Source organism: Oxyura jamaicensis, chromosome 2, assembly GCF_011077185.1.
Source record: "Oxyura jamaicensis isolate SHBP4307 breed ruddy duck chromosome 2, BPBGC_Ojam_1.0, whole genome shotgun sequence".
NCBI classification, from domain to species: Eukaryota; Metazoa; Chordata; class Aves; order Anseriformes; family Anatidae; genus Oxyura; species Oxyura jamaicensis.
Genome location: NC_048894.1, coordinates 111,256,260 through 111,270,278, shown reverse-complemented (window position 1 = coordinate 111,270,278; position 14,019 = coordinate 111,256,260). Strand labels below are relative to the sequence as shown.

The following is a 14,019-nucleotide window of genomic DNA, read 5'->3' as shown; positions in this document are numbered from 1 at the left end:
TAAAAGCAGTGCATAATGGTGGAGCTGTGTAAGTCCTTACAGAGAGGAACAGTGTGTCTGTATCAATTAATTCTTTGCTCTGTGGGCAGCACATGATCTGCCTTATCTGTTTCCTTTGCTTGAGGCTTTGAGTGCTATTTTAATTGACCTCTGGATGAACACCTATTGCCTCCACATTCATGGTATGTAAAAATGTGGTTGTGGCATATTAACCAAATGAACTAGTTTTACAAATAACTAGTCAGATTTTGTGTATTTATTATGTTAAGCAGAACATGGAAAAAGGCATTTGTCACCACAAAACTGAGAAGCTTCTCTTTATTAGGAGATCTTGTAAAATTGTCGATGATACAAGTTTTTTTTTAGAAAACTTATGGGCAAAACAAGTAAATTTCCTTTAAAATAGGGTATGTGAGTTGCTACTTGCTTAGTCTTTTGCTGGGTGTCTGTAACAACACCAGTACGTGCATGGTTTTGTACCTTTTTGGGACTAGTAGAGTCATCCTGCTTTAGCAACAGTGAATTAGATATGATGCATTAAAAAAAAAAAATCAGATTGCGGACCCTCAGGTTACCCATGTGTGTTGTATCTTGTAATAAAAATTGCTTTTCCAGGTTGATTGTTTTGCTCCAGAGAGGCTTTTAAATGTTGGAGAGAAGTTTGGCTGTTTGACAGGTTTCCCCTGGTTAAGCTGACATAACCAGTGCTGTTCTCTCATCAGCTGCATTTTTTTGCCGTTTGCTGTTTTACTGTTTCTGTGTGATGAACCAATCTGGAGAACCAGCCCAGGTTAATTAGGGGGAAAGGTGGATATTTTCATTGTGGGTTAGTTCAGATTAACTGCAGCGCTGTTTAAATGGCTGTGTTGGTACGACTGAAGGGGAAACGGTGAGCAGCTGCAGGGAGACGCTTAAGCCAGTGCTTCAACTAAAAGAAATTCTTACCAGAACATGGGATTTTAAGGTGTTACCATGTAAGGGGTGAATTCATAAACCCAGTGTACTGCATGTAAAATAGGAGAATCACTCCCAACTCCTGTAAGATGTTTTGCCAATCTTGTTAATCAAGTGTGTCCACATGGGGAGCTAGTGCACTGTACGCAAGCAACTATTTATGGTGCCTGATAACTTCTGAAATCACTAAAAAATAACAGCCAATTTGAATAGGGATTATGCTCCAAAACGTAATTCTTTTGTACTTGAAGGTATGATTTGCCTCTTTAGTACAGGATCTGTACAGTACGTGTCTGTTTCAGCCCTAGACAGTTTGCCGAGAGCGGTACCAGTCCCTCTGGTAGCATCAGTGCCATTTATACAGATACCGGTCCTTTTGACTGTACCATTTTGCTGTTTCCCCAGTGAAATGTGCCTCAGCTTCTGCAGGATTCTTTGTGCCTTAATTGAGTTTGCTTAAGGCCTTCTGGCTGGAATAGAGGTGGATTTTTTCTCCAAGGTTACTGAATGCAAGCAAAACCTGTAAATATTGGACCAGATATTAAAGCATCTTAAAAGCCAAAGAGGCAGGATATAAATGGCTGTGGAACAGAAAGCTCCTGCTTTTGAAAACTGATATGAACTGTGTTTTATGAAGCTATAGAGTACCTTTAATTTGTCTAGCTCCTATAGCTGAGGGTTCCTCAAGCTAATGCCCACAGTTGACTTATTCCTAGCCTCTCACAACAAAATCTGAATTTGTACCAGATCATTGAACTTGATTTAAATAATTTCTAGCTGTATTGAAAGTTAAGAATTCTGTGTGATGACTTTTAAGTATGAGAAGAGCTATTGCTATGGAGACATTAAGTAATTTAGGGTCAAATCTTTGTGTTTCTTAAAATGGTTTTAAGGAATATTTGTACAGTGAGATAACTTTTGTGAAGTCATTCGTATAGTTTGAAGCAACTAGAAGATTCCTATTACTTCTTTGAGTAAAATGCTTAATTACTATGTTACAAAATACTGTACCTTTTTGTTAAGTATCAAGTCAAGAGTTTTTCTGATTATTGTAGATAGTGATCTAAATCAAGACTTAGGAACTGGTTGTCGTCGTAAAATTAGAATTCCTTACTGCTGGTGTCACAACTGGTACTTCTGATAACGGTAGCACAAAATCCATTTGAAACTAACATCAGTACATTAATTGGTAGACACCATTGTAAATGCTTTTCACATAGAAATCCCTTCTCCCAAGTATTACTGAGAAATTATATAGGTTGTTGGTTGTTTTTTTTCCATTTAAGATGCTCTCAGTACAAGGTACCCTGCACCTGATAGAAGAAGAGTCACAACCCAATTACGTGTATCTTGGTGCTTTCAAATCTCAGAAATGTATCCCTTTATGATCTTATTTCCCACTCTGACACCTCAGTAAGTGCTCTGCAGGTGCCATCACCATCTATCAACAGGGTACTGTTCTCTGAGACTGGGGCAGGTGCTATGATATTAGCAATGTGATATTCGCAGGGCAGGATACCTCCTGGGATGGGATATTTTGCTTTGTAGAACAAGGTATTTGAGAACTGAAAATAAAAATGACTGATTAAATTCTGCGTTAGGGCTTCTCTTAGAAAGATTAGAAGGCTTTTATGCTTGCACCGCATGTCGTTTCTAATTGTTATTCAAAGACAATTTCAATAAAATTATATTTGTGGTAGTGTACTTTATCTTTTGTTATATGTATTGATTAGCAATACTTTTGTTTTAACGTGCTGAACAGTATTTCTTGTATTTTATATTTTTACTGCTTTAAGAATGTTGACTACTGAGTTGGTATTCCGCCTCAGTTTCTGTAACAATAAATTTTCCATAAACAAATCTTTCAACCTGCTATCGATGGTAAGAAAAATCTGATAATTTGACAGAGGGCATGGAAGAGATGATAGATAAAAGTTCCAGACGTACAGTTCCACTATAATAGATTTTTATTGTTTGATGTCTTGCATTTGATCTATTTTATAGCTTATTCTTACAAGTTTATGCTTTCAAATAACTTCGGGGATTTGTAGGATTTTGCTGAAAATTGTCAGTTAAAAGCTAATGTTTGTTTTTCTTGTCTCATTTTTTTTTTAATTTATAATTGCAGACAAATTTCATTCTTTATCTAGTTTGGCTTACCAGAATTAGGCAAAATAGTGTGTTTTTTTTTCATGCTCTAATAAATTTTAAATGCTTGTAGTAGCAATAAATTGTAATCTGTGTGTCTGGGGAAGTGAGCCAAAAAGTAGTGTTTAGCAAGTGAAGCCATGTCTAACTCTACCTTACTTCTAATTCTTTAATTAACTTTTTACTCATAGTAAAATATTTCAAATTTTCTACTTAACTGGAATAAAATGAGTAGAGATTTTAACTTTGATTCCTTTCTGTCACTTAGCCAGCAAAGTAAGGGAAGTAGCCTTTCCTCTGGTTCTGTCAACCCACCTACATGTGGATGTAATCTCATCTGAATGACTGAGTGTATAGGATTCATGCTGGGTCACTTTGCTTTCACAAACCATGTGGGTTTTCTTTTTTCCTTTTTAACTTAGTAAAAAGTACTTGGCTTTTGAATATTATGTGGTTATTTTGTACTTTAAAAGGTCTTCATTGTGCCTGGTGCATATTACCTGGGATAATCAATTTCCTGAACTTTTGTAAAGAACAAAAAAAAAAAAAGCTAAATGACCCAAGTTTATACTCCTTTAATTAAAGGTGATTTCAAAGAAGTTTATTACCTCTAGAAGCATGAAATAACTATGATAGAAATAGGGAAATTGCTGTTTTAAAATATTTTTTCTTGTTTTCTTCTGGGTGTAGCCAGTAGAAGAATGCTCTGGTGGAATTTCACTGGGGAATAATTATATCTGCAGCAGACACTTCTTTTTAATTACTATTGGGTAGTGATTGGTTTATGACCCTGACATAAAGGCTTATAACATGCTTAAAAATATTCTATATAATGTAACTCTGTTTCTATTGCATATATGTATGTGCAATTATCTCCAAATCCTATTTAAACCTTGCTCTCGTGTCTTGTGTTGATGAATTCCTCAGGTTTATGTGATTTATATGGTGTCTTATATGTTTAATGTTATTCCTCAATTTATTGACTGTTCTCCTGGGGTTTTCTTTGTTGTTAAAGCATAAATTGGATGATCTACTTTTTCTGTGGATCATACATTAAATTGTATTTCTGTCATATCCTTTTACGTTCATTTCCTTTCTATGTTTTAAAAAAATGTCCTTTTTGACTTGTTTTGCGTAAAAGGCATTCAGAATCTTTAATTGCTGGTTGCCTGTCTTTGGAGTCCTTCTGCTTTTATAGTATCTTTTTGTGATTGCTTTCCCCAGACCAAACATGTACCACAATCACAAATACCATAGCATTTTATTTCTTGTGCTGTGTGCCTCACTGTTGTTATATCAAGCGCTGCAGACTTGTAGCTTGGAGAACCTGGTTTCACAGTCTGAGAGGTTTGTGATTCCCAGAATCAATCCTGCTACTTAAAAAAAAAAAAGGCTACAGTGTTTGCTACCTCCTAGTTTTCTTATGGGATAGTTTATATTAATGAAAGATTACATTTATTAGCAGCTTGGATCTTTTTCTTAACATTATTTTCAAGGCTCTGAAATGGATTTGCACAGGTCTTTGGCCCTTTCTATATCCAGGAACTCCTTTTGCTAAATTATCTGGTAGTACCTTTTTGGGTGCTTTAATTACTCCCTCTACTCTCAGTTCCCTGTGGTTTGAAGTCTTTTACAGGTTTTTGCACCTACTGGGGTTTTAAAGATCCTTAATGTTTTTTTTTTGTTGTTGTTGTTGTTTTTTTTTTTTCCCTTGTCCTTGAGAGTTTGTTCTCTGAACACTGTTTGTGATCCCTGCAACATCCATCTTAGTATTTAACAATAGTTAACCTCAAGTTAGAATAGATTTCAGAGTTGGAGTATGTAGTTTTGTCTCAAATAACCTTTGGAGGTTTTTAGTCTTTCTATGCATAAGGGCATTCATGTGTCTATGCAGTAGCACTTGCAGAATAACTAAAACCTAGCTATGAGCTATTTTTTTCAGTACTTTACAGTATTTTTCATTATCAACATGTTGTATGGACATTAGATTTAGTTACAATTTGTAATTGGAATCTAAGAAGTTCATCTTAATTTTGACAAGTGCTAACAGGACATGCTAGCATTCAGCTTGGATGCATTTTTAGCTTTGATCTGTTTGCTAGTATTGGGCTGTTGTTACTCCCTGAGCTCCAGCTCCTCATGCAGAAACACCAAGCGTTGGTTTTACTGGTATGCTAAAAAATACTTTCTAAATAAAATCTAAGTTTTTGTTTTCATTTGTTTCTCTGTATGTTGGTTTTACATATTTGTTAGATGCAAAGGTAGGATGATAGTGGACTTTGAAAGGTGAAGGAAAGGAAAACTTCACTGATGTGGCCTTACTCATGCCTTCTGCTGCTCACTAGTGGAGGACGATGAAGCAAAATGGAGCTGCATTTCATTTACACTGTTCACAGCTGCCTTTCACTTCTACCTTCTTCACCTTCTGCTGCTTCTATTATAGGTTGAGGAAGAAGCTTGCTTATGGAAGGTCATTCTCCTCGTTACAGAGGGGCGGAAGGCATTTAATAAAAGAATTCATCCACTTGCATTTTTCTTCATCTCCTTCCTTCCTCCTTCTGAGAAAAAGCCTTTTACTAATTTATTGAGGTATTTTTAAGACTATTGCTGGGAAAATAATACCTGCTTGAAGAGTCTGAAGGAATGTTGAAAGAATAAACCAGTACTGCTCCCTCCTCCCCTCGCCCCAAGAAGTGAATACATGTCTGTATTGCACACGCGTCTTAGAACCATCAAATATCCTGAGTTGGGAGGGACCCCCAAGGACCATCAAGTTCAAATACTGGCTCCACACAGGACCACCCAAAAATCAGACCATGTGTCTTGAGCATTGTCCAAATACTACTTGAGCTTCAGCAAGCTCAGTGCCATGACAGCTTATCTGGGGAGCCTGTCCCAGTGCCCGACCACCCTCTGGGTGCAGAACCTTTCCCTAACCCCCAGCCTGACCCTCCCCTGTCCCAGCTCCATGCCGTTCCCTCGGGTCCTGTCGCTGTCCCCAGAGAGCAGAGCTCAGCGCCTGCCGCTCCTGCTTTGTACTCCTGCTGCACGTGTTACACATTGCCATTACGAGCCTTGTAATGAGGAGGGGTAGTGGTAAGGGGAGCTGCTCTAGACAAGAATTTAGTTCACCCCCTCAGTTCTTTCTGTTAAGAGAATTTCTGAAAAATAGCCCCATCCCTGTGTCCCAGGAAGGGCTTTTGCATGAATAGTTACAGCTTTTTAGGCAGGGTCCTCAAAAGCCAGAACCCCATGCTTTCTCTTTTACAGAGGTTATTGTTATTCCCCTGAAAGCGTTTGGCTAAGATTCGTGAGGAGGCTAGCGTGCTCTCGCAGGAGTTGTTAATAGGAAAACGAAGCTGGCTACTGGCCGTTGCTTTGCCTCCCTCCATTGCCAAGCGTAGAACCTAATAGCGAATTCCCCCTTGTGTTTGTTGTTTTTTCTTCCTCTCCCTCTTTGAACTCTCAAGGTTATTCAGTTATTTTCCTCACAATTTCATTAGGAAATTTGCCAAAAACATCCTTTCTAGGCAGCTGTCTCTGGACCTTTGGAGGCCAGCACTAATGTGCTTCCAGTCTGTAGGGGGTGTTTGGCACAAAATTATGAACTAGGCCTTCGGTGCTTCAGGGGAGAGAGGAGAGATCTCAAACATTTTACCACACCCAGGTGCAAATTTCTGCTGGTCTACGAGCATTTAGAGGCTTTCATCTCTTGCTGTACCTGTTTTGTCCTGGTGCAAGGTCTGTTAACAGCAACAAATTGGTGATAGGAGAGGATTGTGATGGAGGAGTTATTTTTCTGTTGAACAAACGTTGCCTTGAAGGAAAGCTTTTGTGTGGGAGGGAGTAATTCAGGCAATCTTGAACTGTTCAGGTATAATTTTTTAATGAGGCATTGATCTGTGTTTTTTTAATTCTAAAGCAATGCTCGAAGGTGCTATAGCGCTGTCTGCCTGTAATACCTCATGTAAAATTGATAGAAATATTAAATGTTTGGCGAAAATTAATACCGAGTTAAGCGTGTCGGGGAAAAAGCCAGAACCGCTTTCCCGTGCCTCCTTTTCGTCCGCTGCCTAACAATATAGGCAACCAACCGCCGTGCCATATGTACGTATAATATATTTGTCAGCCTAACTGCTTCCCGTGTTTGACTAAACTGTCTCCTTTCAGCCACCCACACAGAATATGCCTATGGGTCCAGGAGGGATGAGTCAGAGCGGCCCTCCCCCGCCGCCGCGCTCTCACAACATGTCTTCAGACGGGCTGGTAGGTGGGGGCCCTCCTGCACCACACATGCAGAACCAGATGAACGGCCAGATGCCTGGTAAGTTTTTCTCCTCCAAGACATTAACACCAGCGTCGCTTAGCAACGGGAACGACATGGGGGCTCAGGGGATACTAGATTGTTGATGACAAAACTGCTTTGAATGCCCCCGAGTACGAGCTCTCTTAGAGTTTGTTAGCTACAGAGCTACGTGACCTGTATTCAGTGTTTATCAGGCTGCCCTTGGGCTTTGATGTAGCTGACACACAGCATTCCTCTGATGAACAGAACTGGCTAAATTTAGTCTGTTTGAAACCATGCAGTACAGCTGGCTTTAGAAGGCTTATTGGGGAAAGGTATTGGCCTGTGGCTGAGCGAATGCAAATCCTTCCATAAAAAGGTGACATGAAATCGTCACGGCTTAATAATTAGATAATAAAATACATACATCTTAAAGCATGAATTTTGGACGTGGGTAAATATTTAAAAATAAAAAGTAAAAAAGATTAGATCACTTCTTAGCAGCAAGTCATCCAGTTGCCGCTAATCCTCCGTGTTCTTTATTATTGAAGACGCATTGAATGGTAAGGGATTTGTAGAGAAATGGCCTCCAGATTATTGTTCTAGGTATAAATTTTGTCAGTTTTTATACCATCCTATTTTGCAATAAAAAGAAAAGTGCTTGAGAAGTCAAAAACAAAGCAGTGAAAGAAGACGGTAAAATTCCACATTGTGCCTTCTGGTACTGGCTTTGGCGTAACTACTCCCTCCAGCAGTCAGATCAGAAAGAAGGGAGCCCTGGAAAAGCACGCTTCTTTATAGAAAGGCTGTTTTCTGGAATTTCCACTCATAAAGTCAAACTACCTATTTCGTGTGAATTGGCTTTCAACTTAAAATTGTATTCACAGGATTCCTTTTGTTCAGGACTCGTTCATTTTTCTCTATGGAGGAACTTCTCATACAAAAGCTCTTCAGGGTATTGATCCTTCTAGGGAAGGAATCTGTGGTAAAAGGATCTTTGATAATTCACCTCTTAGTGATCACGAGGATAAGCCCCGCGATGATAAACACAGTAAACAATGATGCAAAACTTGAGCTAAAATTGTAGTGACTGCTGTAGTTTCTAATTTGTGTTCAAATCTTGATAAAATGGACCTGATAACGACAGCTTTTCTAAGAAGAGTAGCTGAATACAGTCCAGCGGCCTTGTGTAAGAAGTATAGTAAAAGATCTAGAGAAGGTGTTAGTTTCATCATACATGTTGGTCATGGTCTGCATTTGGAAGAAAGAGCGATATATACTGCTCCCTAAGTAGGGCAGAGATTCTCTGGTTGAGGAGTCCTCTATCCATCTAAGATCCATCAGCTCCCATGGAGAATAGCATTGCTTCTCACAAATCAGTCTCTTTGACCCTCTAGTGTAATCATATTATTGTTATTATAATGATCTTTTCCAAGGAGAAGGATTACTAAGTCACAATGTGAGCATAATGACTTCACTGCAGAGCCACAGGGGAGAAAAGTCACTCCTTAAACATACATATTTTGTAATTAGATAGAATAAGAAGAGTGCTTATGAAGATACGTGAAAGGTAAATAGATTTGTTTGGGTATTCACCTAGACAGATACTTAAATAGGGTTTCCAACTAAGCTTTAATTTAGCCTTTCTTCCAACGTATACCTTTTTTGAATGTCTGTTCCTTCCTTTCTCTGTTTAAGGTTGTCTCTGAGGATGTGAAGATAAACAGCTTAGGATGAGGGCATCTCTAATATCGGGAAGGCATGCTAAAATCATTTCATAGTTACACTCTGGAGAAGGGGAAAGAGAATCGTCTTGTTAAGTGGATAGCTGAATAATTTTTCTTAAGTGTTTGTCAGCTTGCTTCTTTGTGAGCCGTTCTGTATTTCATGGATCCATATTTGCAATTATTTATTCAACCTGTGCATTTGCTTTCTCTTTGTAGGGCACTTAGTGTAAAATTGCATAGATACTTTGTCATAGGAGCCAGATACAAAACTTTAAATATCTGAAGAGATGATCTGTCGAAAAGGAGTTAAGTCACTAGTGTGTCAGTGAAGAGAATCTGGGGTCAACAACCTCAAGTTGGCTAGCCTGGAAGAAGTAAAATGTGTGCTCTTAAAAATGCGAGCTAAGGATTTCTGGAAGACCTTATCCAAGTAGGGGTTCCCCAGGCCTGTGTATTGGTGGAAGGGCTGACGTAGAAGGGCCCCAGAAGGGCTGTAACTAGACAGCTCCTCTTCAGCTGATCAGAAGAGCTGTCCAGTAACACTCTGTGCACGAGTTGCTAGAAATTTCTGCCATAGACCTCTCCCCTTACATGAAGGGCAAAGATTTTTCTCATGTTTGTGTTTTGGTTAATAGAGAGCCCGAACTACTATTGAGGCCTTTAACTGCACCCCATGACACATGACAGGTGCGTGTCTGTATCCTCTTGCTGGGGAAGACAGTCATGAAGAGCATTTTTCAAGCTGTAGTGGAATTCAGTGTTATCTCTACCCGTGACAGATGATGGGTTTTACCTTTAAAAAAACGAACAAACAAATCTAGTCTGAAGAGTTGCATTCACCGAATTTGTGTGATGTCAAGAGTAAGGGCGGTCTGGATTTGCAAGGAGATGATGAATAATGTCACAAATGCACATGTTGTCTCAAATGCACGTAGGCTGACTTACAACTTAGTCTCAGGGCTAATATACTGACCATTAGTGGTGGAGAGGAAAAAGGACTTCCTGTTACAGTTAGGTAAGATTCTTATTCCACTAATCTGAGGATAACACAGAATCTAATTAATACAGTGTTTAAAGCAGTTACTTTAATGACAGTTCTGCGCTTCATGTGTCATTCATATCCCATTCTTCATTTATATAAAAAGAATAATTATTGTGTCCTTATGCAGAAGAACCTCTTGAAATATGATGGCAAACTGTATTAAAAAATTCTTTGTCAAATATGTTCATACTATTTTTCATTTGCAAGTGTTTTTTTCCATACTGTGGTATTAGCTTTACCTCTATCCTTGTCTCTAGCTAACCACTAACAGACTTTCTGCTTTAGATCCCAGAACATGCACAAGTCTGATAGTACCACTGCCCGCTTGTTCTTAGGAGTGCTTTCTCCTGTTTTGGTGCTACCCTAGCCATGAAGTGTAAACCAGCCCATTAGGGAAATTAGTCTGTGTGTTCAGCAACTTCTTTCTTGTGGTGCTTTGTATCTTCCCTGTTTTGCTTCACATATTACTGGTTTTCAGAAACTTACTCCACTGTATGATTGAGCTCTCTTAATACCTGTTAGTGACAACTTCTTTAAAATACAACAACAAACAACTAAAAAATCCCACTCTCAGACCCCGACTTTCTGGTACTAATCCTGTGTCTTCTTTCCTTTTCTTAGGAAAGAAATTGAGCGAGTAGTCTTCTCACAGTCCTGTAATAGTTGCCTGGCACCACAGTCTGGAGATTTCTTCACCTTAGTTTTGCTTCAGCACATTAATGATCACATTGTTAGAGATGAGCTCATTTTTTCCTAATTGAACTGTCTCCCTGTTCTCTCTATTACAGGGTTAGACAGTGTTAAATTGAAGAAGGGACAATACTGGCAACCATACTTCTCTGTCATGGTCATAGTCCTATTCACTGTCTTTTTTTTTCTTGTATTTGTGGAGGATCTGCCTCTGTACAATTCAGCAATCTCTGCTTACCTTGTTTTGCAGGAACAGACAACTGCATGTATGATACCTTTATTCTCCTTTTCACTTTCCTCAATATAATAAGCTTATCTATTAATTCCTGTGAACTGTCTTAAAAAAAGTCAAGTGGATAAACATATTCTTAAATGTATTTTCTTTCTTCATGTTGGCTTCTAGTAGCTGTGCTCCTTAATTTGTTACCTTTTGTCATTGTTACCTTTTTATTCTGCATGTTTTTGTTTTCAGGATAGTTGGTATTGCCTCTGTGACCCTGTGTACAACTTTTAGTCTCAATCCTTCTTTTTGCTTTCATTCTGTCCTAGATTAGCTCAGCTATTTCCTCAGCAAGGGCAGAACACAGGAGCTGTTCACATGTGAAGGCAGATGCTTTTTTTTTTGTGTGGAGATGCATAACCACATCACTATCCTCCTGCAGCTCTATTGGAATAGTTTCTTTTATGTTCTCTTAAGTTTTCTGTATTTCTTAACTCTTTGTTAATGAGAAAAGTCTGTGGCATATTTGGCAACAATGGTGCCTTCTTGGTGAACTCTGTGTGTGTCAACACTTGCCTTGTTTACAGTTGACCTCTTCTGTGTCACGTACTCCAGTTGTGTGTGTCTTCATAAACTCTTCACGTGATGCTTGTCATACGCATAATCCTTGCTTTTCATTTACTTTTCTCATTTCTTGTGTTTATATCTAGTCATACCTCTGACTAATTTTACTCCTAATAGCTGTTCGCTTTTCCCAGATGAAGTAATAAGAAAACGGCTCAGATGGTATTGCAGCATGACATCATGTTTGTACTTTTTGAAATATCCATTAAGAGTAGATTTAAGTCAGAAAACAGTCTGGTTCCAACCTGGGTTTCAGGAAGAGAGGGAATAAAGGGTAAAAATACGTAGTAGGCCTTGTGGGTATACAAACAGGTTGCTCTTCCTTTGAGCACGAGAAGTGAGCTGATAATTTCTTGGCTGTCCTTCCAGTCATCATCTCCCACCCTAATAATCTGTACATACAATTGCAGAATGTTGGCTGTAGTTTTTATGTTAAATGTGACCATGACCCTTTTTGTTCTACATTTATTTGTACCATATCAATGTTAACGCCGTCTGACTTTAGAAAAAATGTTAACTTTCAGAAGTGTCTAGTTAGTATAGTTCATTTAAATAAACAGAAATGTTAGAGTAGTTGTAACAACTAAGCTGCAATATAGCTACTGAGCTGGCTATTAAACTGATCTTGTGCTGTTAAGGTTGAAATTCTGGGTGTCTTGTGCGAGTACTGAAAAGACTAGTTTTGCATATGATGTGAATGTAAGATGAGCTGTAAGATAATTTACACCTTTGTTTTAGTAACTTCAGCTGCTCTACAAAAGAAAACATATTTCACGGTAGAACTGCACTTTGTTGTTACCTTTTTTTTAAGTTAAAAAGGTGGGGATGTTGTGAGCAACCACTTAGCTCTATGTTAAAGTAATTGTCTTTAATAACTTTTATTTAGTTTTGTGATTCAGTGTGACTGTATTTTTTTCTGTAGTGCTTAATGTAGAAACTCTCCTCCATCCCTGCTTTTCTTTCCGAAGGACCTAACCACATGCCTATGCAAGGACCTGGACCTAACCAACTCAATATGACGAACAGTTCCATGAACATGCCTTCGAGTAGCCATGGGTCAATGGGCGGCTATAATCACTCGGTGCCATCCTCGCAGAGCGTGCCAGTGCAGAATCAGATGACTATGAGCCAGGGGCAGCCGATGGGGAACTATGGTCCCAGACCAAACATGAACATGCAACCAAACCAAGGTAAATGAGGAGCTTGCTTTCGCAGAAAAGTGTCGCACTCAGACTTTTATTAATTGGTCTTTTTCTTGTAGATTTCCTTCTCTAAATGCCCTTGTCTCATGTTTGTAGGACCCTACATTTTTGTTCTGCAATGTGCCAGTGACTTTTTATGTTTGTGGACATTAAACTGTTTTCAGGTGTTGTGTGGGAATCTGGGATTGCATCTGCTTTCAGGAGTTGTAAATTTGAACTACTGTTTATCTTCCTCAGACTTTACGCTTCTAAGTGTAATTATTGCTTGAGTTGATAAAATATATCACTGTACTCTTCAGTCTCTTGGGTGAATTGAAAAATTAAAGTCAGGTAGCCCTCAGATTTTTGTACCTAATTAATCTTTGTTCTTTGCTGCATGCTGTTTTAGCTTGGAATGTCTGTTAATCTTAAGAAATAAAATTCAGTTCCAGGACCAAATCTGCTACTCCCTACTGTTCTCAGTAGATGTCTTGTGTATGTACTAAAATTCAAAACTAATTTTGTATCTAGGATATTTACATAGCACAAACTGATGATGTATCCTGTCGGCAGTCTGGTCCTCATTGAAGTGCAAGGACATCACAGAATTAAAATATTGTGTTAGAGTCAAAACAGACCAAATTGTTAAATTGCATCTATACAGTCTATTTTTATAAGTGTCCTTTACAAGTCAGCAAGCAGTATTTTCTGCTTACGTGTTAAATCTGTTTCTGTGTTGAATCTGGACACACCACCCAATAGAACACAATGTAGAATTTTTATGCAAGGCTTCTGCTTATGGCAAAGTTTTGGTTTTGTTCTTTAATCTGGATGAACTCGTGTACTTACTAGCTGAATGGTATGACTTGAGCCAAGGTTTTAGTCTTTTTTTTTTTTTCTCATGCTGTAGAACATGTTTTTTTTCTTCTTCAAGGTTGTCTTTCTGGTCTTGGGGGGGAACCTCTAGTGGCATAGTCTTGATGAGTCTTCTGTTGTCCACAGAGTTAACAGCATTTTTCTTAAAATATAACAGTAAAGGAAACAAAAGATAGGCACATAGCAGAGTAAACCATTACAAATATGAATATTTTTGACTCTGAACTCACAAGGTATCTGTGTATCCTGGGCAATACACAATAGAGGAATTT

At 38.5% G+C, this 14,019-nt stretch overlaps 1 protein-coding gene across 3 annotated transcripts in view; it reads left to right on the top strand.

Annotated features, from left to right (window-relative positions):
* Positions 1–14,019, top strand: part of SS18 (SS18 subunit of BAF chromatin remodeling complex) — a 40,060-nt gene that overhangs the window by 8,724 nt on the left and 17,317 nt on the right. For all 3 annotated transcript variants that reach the window (XM_035317865.1, XM_035317864.1, XM_035317863.1), the window contains exons 4-5: positions 7,273–7,426; positions 12,659–12,880. In XM_035317865.1, the coding sequence (XP_035173756.1) occupies positions 7,273–7,426; positions 12,659–12,880 (376 nt within the window). The remainder of the gene's footprint in view (positions 1–7,272; positions 7,427–12,658; positions 12,881–14,019) is intronic.